The following is a 9,869-nucleotide window of genomic DNA, read 5'->3' as shown; positions in this document are numbered from 1 at the left end:
CAATAACAAACAAGAGAAAGTATTTGAGACTTAAAAATTAGAAAGAAGAGATTTTTTTTAATGTAAAATATATGATTGGAAAGAATGGAAATGTCCATTAATAAAGGAGTTCTATGTAGTCCTAAAAGAAAAATAAGGGAGAGTGACATCAGCAAGACGGCAGAATAGGAAGCCCTAGACTCCCTCTCCTCCTCATTGAAGACAGAGATTTAACACAATAAAGTTACAAACTACTCTGTGAGAAATCCAGAAACTAGTTAAAAGGTGTTTACACCTCAGTCTAGTGGGGAGCCAATAGCATGGGGGCTCAATAGGAAATTCATGATTCTCTCTACTTCCTCTCATCATAGTGACTCCCACCCCAGATAGGGTGGGACGTTTGGGAGAAAACCGCCAACTCCCATCTTCTTCCTGGGAAGGAGAAAGGAGTTGAACATACCACCAACTGATTTTAGAGGGCTGATTTCTGTCTTGCTTGTATCCAAGTACGGTAAGTCCTCAGTCTTGATGATAGGTTCTTAGAAGCTGTGACTGTAAGCAGAACAATGTATAATGAAACCAGTGTTACCATATTTCAATTATGAAATAAACAAGAGTGAAGTTCCAACAGCATCTCATCAATGTTATAACAAAAAGACATTGAATGAAAGGAATTATGTGAGGACCTGTTGCACTGACAGGAACAGGTTGCCAACCTGGGTGCCAGGTTGGGCATTCCTGAGAATAAAGACATCAACCGTACATTAGAGTTTGTAGTACCACAGGCAGACAATAGGTGGAGCCCCAGGACTGTGATTTACTAATGCTCTAGCCTGCTGCAATATTTCAGACACCTGGAGGAGCTCCTGAGTAGAAGGCAGCAAATTTTTTCATTAGATTTCATGCACAAGCCCAGGACACATATCTAGGAAAGATTTGAGGGGTCTCCAGACTCTCTAGCCAGGCTATGTAGAAAAAGACCTCCCTGTATGAAACCAGACCACAAAGTCTGGAGAGGTGGCTGATTCTTCAGATGCTGAAATCCAAACAACAAGAAATAAGGCACACAAAGAAACAGCCAACCACAGCACATTTAAAGGAAATAGATCTCTGGACACCAAACCTGGAGACATATGGATTCCCAGATAAAGAATTCAAAATTACCATTATAAAGATACCCAATTAATTAAAAGAAAACACAGACACTGAGTAAAATCAGGAAAACGATGCATGGACAAAATGAGAATATCAACAAAGAGATAGAAACTATGAAGAGCCAAGCAGAAATTCTGGAGGTAAAGAAAGAAAAAATGAAGAGAAGAGAGCCTGAGGTATTTATGGACAAGCAGAACATTAGAACACTCCTACATGCATTATGGGAGTCCAGAAAGTAAAGAAACTGAGAAAAAGGCAGAGAACCTATTTAAAAACAATGGCCAAAACTTTCTTAAATCTGAGAAGAAAAATGGATATACAAATTGAAGAAACTGTAAGAATTCCAACTAAGATAAATTTCAAGTGCACATGAAATAATCTCCCCAATAGACTACATATTAGGTCACAAAAGAAGTCCTAACAAATTTAGAAGTTTGAAATTATACAAAATGTCTTCTCTGCTTACAGTGGAACGAAACTAGAAATCAGTAGCAGAAGGAAAACACAAAAATCCAAAAATATGTGGATATCAAACAGCACACCTAAAAAAATTATTATATTGGTTTCAAGTATATAGTACATTGCTTAGACATTTATATAGTTTAGAAAACCATCCCCCTAATTGCTCTTTCTCTCCTCTGGCTCTCTAGCCATTACATTTCTGCTAATTGCATTCCTTATGCTATGTTCCCCATCCCCATGACCATCAACTACTGATTTGTGCTGCTTTAACCCTTCACCCCATTCTCCCAGCCCCCTCAGTCTCCCTCCCCAGGGGGAAGTTGTCCTCAGATTATCCTCTGTATTTGTAAACAACACACTCTTTGACAAACAGTGGGTCAAAGAAGAAATCACAAGGAAATTTAGAAAATATCTAGAGGCAAAAGAAAACAAAACAACATATCAAAATTTGAGATGAGGTGAAAGTAGTAAAGAGGGAATTTCGTAGCAATAAATGCCTACGTTTATTGTAGAAAAAGAATAAACTTACTCTAAATCAGCAGAAGGAAGGAAATAGTAACTATTGGAGCAGATAAATGAAATAGAGAATAGAAAAACAATAGAAAAATTTAACCCAGAGTTAATTTTTTTAGATCAACAAAATTGACAAACCCTTAGATAGACCAACTAAGAAACTAGAACTTGTGATCATAGAAGCAGCTACTCGATAATAATTAATTTGATTTTGGTAGTTTTAATAAACATTTCTTGCGTCTCATCTTCTCATCTAGTTTTTCTAAACAAAGTTCTGTTTCTTATATACTTTTTTAAAATGCAGGTTTTCTTAAAGTATAATTTGAATTTATTCCTTCCCATCTCTCAAAACTATATCTTGTGGAGCTCTTTGCCCTTTTGCTTCATTGATTCCATTGTCTCTTCCAATTCGCTACTTCTTGACAGCATATTAGTGTGAATCCTATTCATTTTTCTTCTTTATCTGCACCTTTGTTCTTTATAGATACATAGTAGATTATTTATTTATTTTTTTACTTATATTGCTGGTGTGATTTTAGTTTCTTATTCATGAGAATAAAGAGTATTTATTAGGATAATAAATTGCACATCAAGAATTGGGAATTCTGCTTGCTCCTGCCTAAGTATATTTCTTTCTCACCTCTACTTGAATAGATAAGATATTTTTGTTTCTATTGGATTCTTTTTTTGGTAGGGGTGACTAAATCGAGGGGCTCATTACCTTTTTGCTATTTAGCTATTACTGTCTTTGAAAGTCATGTCAAAGAAGAGCTGTTCTATATTTTAATAATTTTTACTAGTGTTTGAAATTTTAAAATAGATTATACATTCAGAAGTCATGTGTCAAGTGCTTATTATATTCCAACCACTGTGCTGGTTACTAAGAATAAAAAATATGACATGATCTCTGACTCCAGTTGACTTAATCATGGTGAGACACTCAGTGTAGTGCAGAGGACATTAGCCATGGAATTATCACACCCAGCTCTGCCTCTTACTAGTGCACAGCAAAGAGCAAGTTGTCATAATCTCTCTGAGACGATTTTCTCTTCTGTAAAATGAGGGAGTTGGCCTTAATAATCTCTTATGAGCTTGTCTACATCTGTGATTTCAACATTTTGGTTACTTACGGTTATTGTGAGGATCAGATTAGAAAAAATTTATGCAAGCACTTTAAAAACTATTAAGTGTTATCTAAACAAAGACATTACTAATTATTTAGTAATTTGACGTTATTTACTAACGCTTTCCGTTCAAAGACCAGATAAATTAAGTGTTATAACTAAATTCCAGAAGTTTAAGGAAAGGGGCGACCTTTTCATGACTTTGGCTCCGAGTTCTAGGGGTATTTTAGGGTATCTTCTTATTCCCATTGTAGAGTAAAGTAAGTACTCTGTAAATATGCATTGATTTAAACCATAGGTTTTAGAAACTCAGTATAATTGTAAGGTAAACTACAATCCCTGTAGTTTTGGGTTATCTATTCAATATTAGGTTTATGAAATTCTGGATTAATAGATAATTGTTCATTACTATGGAATAATTGTATTTATGCAAACAGGACTGCATGTTTTTACAGTTTGCCATAGGACCACCATGTCTAAATGTAGCATACATTACAATTTGGGGTCAATTTTCTTTGGCTTTTTTGTCCACTAAACATTTTAGAGTATACGACATATACCAGACCTGCAAATATATGCTGATAATATCCAGGAGAACTTAGCCCATAAGCTGATTCAAAAAGTTGAATCAGTAATTATGTCCAATTATTATTAATAAAGATTTATTCTCAGATCTAAGTAGTAGTTTCAGCTCTCTGAAATTTTTTATTAAGCATGATTATCACTAGTCTGATGTTCTTAAAAGTTTTCATAATGTATATCCTTTCCCTTGTTTGGTTTGTTTATAACTGCTAGATAGTTTTGTTTACTGATGAAACGGTGAGACTCTTTCACTAAAGCTGTTTTTGAAGTAAAATTTGAATATATTTTCATTTGCAAAGTTACTGGCAATAAAGAGTAATAACTAACTCGTGTATTTAATTTGCTAGCATTTCAGCTTTTACATTTAAATTTATGTTTGATTGTATGGTTATAAATTTGATTTACCTTCAGCTTTTGAAGAATAAAATCATTACCCTGTTTTACTGGTAAACTCATATAGCTAATGACTCATTCCTTTTTATATATGCTAGGAAAATGGTGTCTCATTGTTAAAGCTAGAATTGAGTTAGTCAACCAGAAGTGAACCTCTAATTGTTTCCAAATGCTTACTTTTTGGGTTTGGATGCAGCTCTAAGTCTTAGCTCAGTTGGGAATTTGCTATGCTTGTCTTTTTCCCCATATCCTTTCATTATGGCTAGATAGATCCATTCTAAAATCTGTTTTATGACTCGCCATTACAATAGTTAATTAGAAAAATATGGACAAACTCCTGAGCTAAACACAATTTTAAAAGTCAAAGATTGAGTTTCTGTAGGTTTCTTTTACATTTTTATGACTTTTGAATTATTACAGAAGTTGACCTTGGTTCTAAATTGCATATCACTATGTGATTTAGCAAGCATCCTTTTCTCCCCACCAGTTTCATGACCTAGTTATTGCTCTTACAGCTGAAATTCTTACATTATTTAAAAATTATTATTAGAGATAATTAGTATGGTGCATTCATGTGCTTTGGTGAAATGCTTGCTGCTGTTGAATGTAAACATTTTATTAAAATTCGATCTTAACAGGCAATGATTCCAAATTTTGTGGTATAGCAAAATCAGTAAAAACCTCAGTTGACCCTTACTAAAAATGTACATTTTCTCTATATTATTTCCCTATGTCAGTTGTGATCTTTTATTTAGTTGTTCTTAAATAAATGTTTGCTTCTAACATTAATTTGATTGAAATGTTTCTCTGCATTATGGTTCTTGAATTGAGTGTTAAAATGAGTGATCTCTAAATTCCCTGTTAGTTCTAATTGTGTGTTATCTCTAATCTTGGAACTTTACTAATTTTAGAATCCTCAAACTAAGGGCTACATATGAAAGTCAATTTTAGAAGAAAAAGGAAAGTACTAGTTGTTTACGAAGGTGGTGGCAGGGAGGAGCAGACTTTGGGAGGCAACACATATGGAATATACATGTAAAAATTTGAACAAAGGTTTGGATAAATGTATAGATGGTTGTTCTGGAGATTGTAAAGAGAATGTTCTCCATGTTTTCTGACTGATCTCAAGGATTATTATAGATTGGACTCAGCCACATCTTATTGTGCTTTAGGTTTTGGGGGGTAAAATTGACTAGCCCTAGGCATTCTAAAACAATAAATACTGTAAGAGTTGTTTGCAAAAAGATATTTCATACCTATTGCTTAATATCATTCCTCATATTATATGCCATCTGTTTCAGTAGAGTCCATGTTCTCTTTTATTCCATTCTTCTCCACTTTATTTTTAAAGGTATATTTAAAAGTAAGTTATCAGCATACTAAGGAAGAAAATCATTCACCAAAGTTCGTGGGAAATGAAAATGGCAAATCTACAGTTGTTTGGAATTCACATATGCCTTCTTCCAAATGGTGGGCCCTAAACAAGTGTTTGTTCCATTGACCTCGCTCTATAGGCTTTTTCAATAGTTACTAAATCTTTTGAAGTAAGGTATCGTGTATTATTTATCTTTTTATTTCTGGTGCCTAGCATATGCTTGGCACACGTAGACATATAATAAATGTTTGTTGACTTGAACTTTGAAAAATTAAATTTAGAGTCAAAAGATCTGGTCTAATTCTAGTTTTCCCGTTCACTAGCTTTATCCTTAAGCAAGTTACTTCAGTGCTCTAGGCCTGCATTTCTACAACTCTAGGATGAAGTTCCATGTGGTTCTAGAAAGTCTGATGCCAATCAAAGTATATAGAAATGCTCTATCATCGCTTATTTGTGTTGATTCCTTAATACATTCATTTGCAGGGTTCCCAAATTAGTGATGGAGTAAATCAATTTGTCAAGTGTATCTCATCTCATTTGGTGACTGTGTGTGTGCGTGTGTGCGTGTGTGTGTGTTTGTGTTTAGTACATAAAAGCAACTTAAATTTTCTTTCATTTCCAAATGTATTCTCTCTCTAGTGTTTTTTGTGGTTTGAACATTTTTTCTTATTGAACGAAAAATAAAAGAAGAAATTGCTTATATATTTAATCTATGCCCCAATTTTGTGCGTGTGAAAACTGATGCTCTGGAAGGTTATATAGTTTGTCTAAAGCTATTAATGGCACAATTAGAACCCAAGTATCATGATTTCCATTTGAGTGGATTTTCCACCTCAGATATCTCCAGGCATTATTAGCAGTCCCTTGGGATAAAGATTGGAGAATAAATTATCAAAATAGCTACATTTAAGAGGCACATGGAAAAAAACCACTTTTTTCTTTTCAGTTATTCTAGGGGAACCATTTTTTGTGCCTCATTTTCTGAGAAGTTCAGTAGGGAAAGTAGGAAAACATAAAAATTCTAAGTTAGGTATATAAACACTCTGTGACTGATCCCTTTTTCCTGAGAAATGAGGATAGAGAGAGGAAAGAAAAATGTCCTAATGATTGAATGGTACTTTATTCGTCTACCGTCATGTTTTTCTTTGCCTTTTTTTTATAAATACAAGGAGTCCTCACCTATTTAATAACAGCACAGTAGATAGAAACAGACACTACCCTTCAGGTTAGACAAAGGAAAAACCATTACTCTTTCACTGTCCAAATCTTTAACCCCACTTCCAGTTGCTTTCCACCTATTTTTTTCTCTAACCTTTCCATAGGTTTCACAGATTTTTTTTTTTTTTTAATAGCATAGAGAAGATACATAGTTAGGAGGACAGTTTGAGATCAGGAAATATGCCTGAAAATGGATACCACTCGAGATTTTAATGAAGGAATAGAAGCCAGACTAAAAAGTGGTTTAGTGACATTCTAGGCAGGGATTACAGCATGAGCCAAAACATGAAAGAAAGAAACAAGATAAAGTACAAGTATGTTTGTTTCAAGAGCTTAAAATGTGAAGCAAGGATGATAGGAGGTGAAGCTAGAGGGGCCCAAATCCAAAAATATGTCATGTTAAAGAGCTTGCACTTCATCCCCTAGGCAGTAGGGAGCTTTCAACAGATTTTTTTTAAATGGTGAAGGGAGTGAGTCAGATACTGATTTTAGATAGATTAGTTTAATAGCTTTATAAGAAATGCTTGTATCAGTTATCTATGGCTGCATAACATTACATAAAAACCTAGTAGCTAAAATAACACTTTATTATCTTACAGTTTACCTTGGTTCAAGAACCTGGGCATTGATAGATAACTGGGCTTTCTGGTTCAGGGTCTCTCATGAGGTGGTGATCAAGGTGTCAGCCTTTTGAGGTCGCATTCGGGGGAGAATCCACTTCCACGCTCACTGAAGTGGTTGTTGAGTTTCTTTTGGGCTATTGGACTGAGGCATCACTCAGTTCCTCGCCCTAGGCCTCTCCATAGGAAAGCTCATAACATGGCAGCCATGAGAGGGCAAGAGAAGAAGGTGAAGGAGATGGAAGCCAGAGTCTTTTAACCTGATCTTAGAAATGACATCCTGTCACTTTTGCATATTCTGTTCATTAGCAACAAGTCACTGACTGGTCCAGCCCACACTTAATGGGAAGGGATTACAGAAAAGCATGAATACTAGGGAGGAAGGGGTCATTGGAATCTTTGAAGCTGCCTATCACAGTGCACTTGAGGAAATAAGACTAGAGGCAAAGGGACCACTTAGGAGGCCATTATAATAATGTAAGGGAAGATATAGAGATTATTGTAGACGTGTGTAATAGAAAGAATGGGAGGGGATGCAGACAAGAAATATTTAGGATGTTAAATCGTGAGAACTCGGTGATTCAGAGTCGGGGGGTTTTAAGGGAGAAGAAGGAATTAAGGGCGGCATGTGATTATTCTTGACTCTTAAATCACTATCCGACTAAAGAATATTTTCACCTCAGTGTGACTTAAACTCCCATCCACACTGAACTTTTCATCTTCATTAATGCCATTCCCTCCACACTATTAATTTTCTAGGCTTGTCCTTGTTGTTTCAGTTTCTTTACTATATCCGGTTATACACCAGTTATTTCTCTTAGTGTCTAATTTTCTTATTTGTCTCTGCTTCCGTTGTTATCCTCCTACTCAAGTACTTATCAGTGAACACTTAAAGTGTGAGAACACTCTCCTGATTTCTTCCCTCTGGCCTTTTTCTTTTTTAATCTAGATTCTATAACACCTATGTATCTATCATTCATTTAACTAACAAGTATTTATTGTTGGCTCATTTTGTGACCAGCACTTTACTAGGCCTTCTCAGGAAAATAACAGTGAACAAGACAAGAAAAACTGTCTCTGTTCCTTTGGGTCTTCATTAATATCTCCTCTTTTTTTTCCATCTGTCAGGGACAGTACTAATCTTTTAAGTTATACTTCAACTTCTACCTTCCTTGAAAGGTGTAAGTTCCTTTTATTTCTATCTCCTACAGCTATACTCAGGAGAGGTTTTACTCTGGAAATTTTGAGATTCTACAAGTTTAAAAGAGAGCACTGGCTTAAGCTGTTAAGTGTAATGAAGCTGTTTCTGACCTCCCCTCTCAGTCTCCTTCAAGCAGTAGAGCAGTGCCTCAGCGCCCTGGCTCATGGGAATCACCTGGAAAGCTTTTAAAAAATGTAGACGCCAAAGATTCTGATTCAAGATATCAGAAGTGAAAACAAACAAGGCTCTAAGGTGAATTTGATGTGTAGCTAGTTTAGAAAACTATTGCATTAGAGTCACCTTCACCATTACAGTATTATTTTATACATTTAATCATTTAAATAGCCTAAAGCAGTAATTTCCAAATTCTGGTTGAGGACTAGCTATATCAATACATGCAGACTTTTGGGCCCTGTCCCTAGAGGTGCTGAGTCACAGGATCTGTGGTTATAGCCAGCTTCTATATTTTTTAAATAATGAAAGAAGACTGCTGTATAATCGGGTTAGGAAAATATTGGACAAATGGACTAATATATACTATGTTAAATTTTTTTTGTATTTCTCTTAACAGTACCATTCAGATAAATGCATGTAAATATTTGATAAATGTTAAGGAGCAGTAGGCCATATATACTTTATAGATTACCTTGGAAGATTCTGGCCATTTGAAGTCATATTTTAAATAATGGCTGAACGACTGCTATGTTAGCTTTTTAGATGCTTCAATACTATTCAGTAGTATAAGTTTAGTATTTCATACATTGATACATTTTATTTAGCTCTTTTATTTCAGATAACATTGATCACGTAAAAAATCTGGAACAGTGACTAGATTCTTTTTTCTCATATTATTCTGATAAATCTTATATTTATCAGAATATTATTACTTTCTTATAGAATGAGATTGTCGGAATGTGGCTTTAATAAATTCATTGTCTTCCTTTTCTTTAGTGTTATTCCTCTTTTAAGAGAGTCCGTTGGAATATTAATGCAGAGAACTCCTCCCCTTTTGGAAAATACTCTGCCTCAGTGCTATCAGAGGGTAAGTTTCAAAGCTTCCCAACCATTGGATTTCATGTTGCTTCCAAGCTGTTAGGGTTTTTAAACTTTTATAAATATGGGTAGCATGTGTGTGTAATATAGTGTTTCTTCCAAGACTGAATGCCGACCATGAGTGCCATTTATGCAAACCACAACAAAATCACTGGAAAATATTGAACTTTATTAAAGAAAATGTGGTAGAAATT

The 9,869-nt window shown here is 34.8% G+C and overlaps 1 protein-coding gene across 1 annotated transcript in view; it reads left to right on the top strand.

The window, feature by feature from the left end:
- SLC30A7 (solute carrier family 30 member 7) overlaps positions 1-9,869 on the top strand; it is a 54,327-nt gene that overhangs the window by 27,617 nt on the left and 16,841 nt on the right. Inside the window, exon 9 of the mRNA XM_011368277.2 lies at positions 9,574-9,664. Coding sequence (XP_011366579.1) covers positions 9,574-9,664 — 91 coding nt within the window. The remainder of the gene's footprint in view (positions 1-9,573; positions 9,665-9,869) is intronic.

The sequence above is a fragment of the Pteropus vampyrus genome, unplaced genomic scaffold (assembly GCF_000151845.1).
Source record: "Pteropus vampyrus isolate Shadow unplaced genomic scaffold, Pvam_2.0 Scaffold6, whole genome shotgun sequence".
Lineage (NCBI taxonomy): Eukaryota > Metazoa > Chordata > Mammalia > Chiroptera > Pteropodidae > Pteropus > Pteropus vampyrus.
The sequence above is the reverse complement of the archived record's forward strand: the minus strand, read 5'-3'. Positions and strand labels throughout refer to the sequence as shown.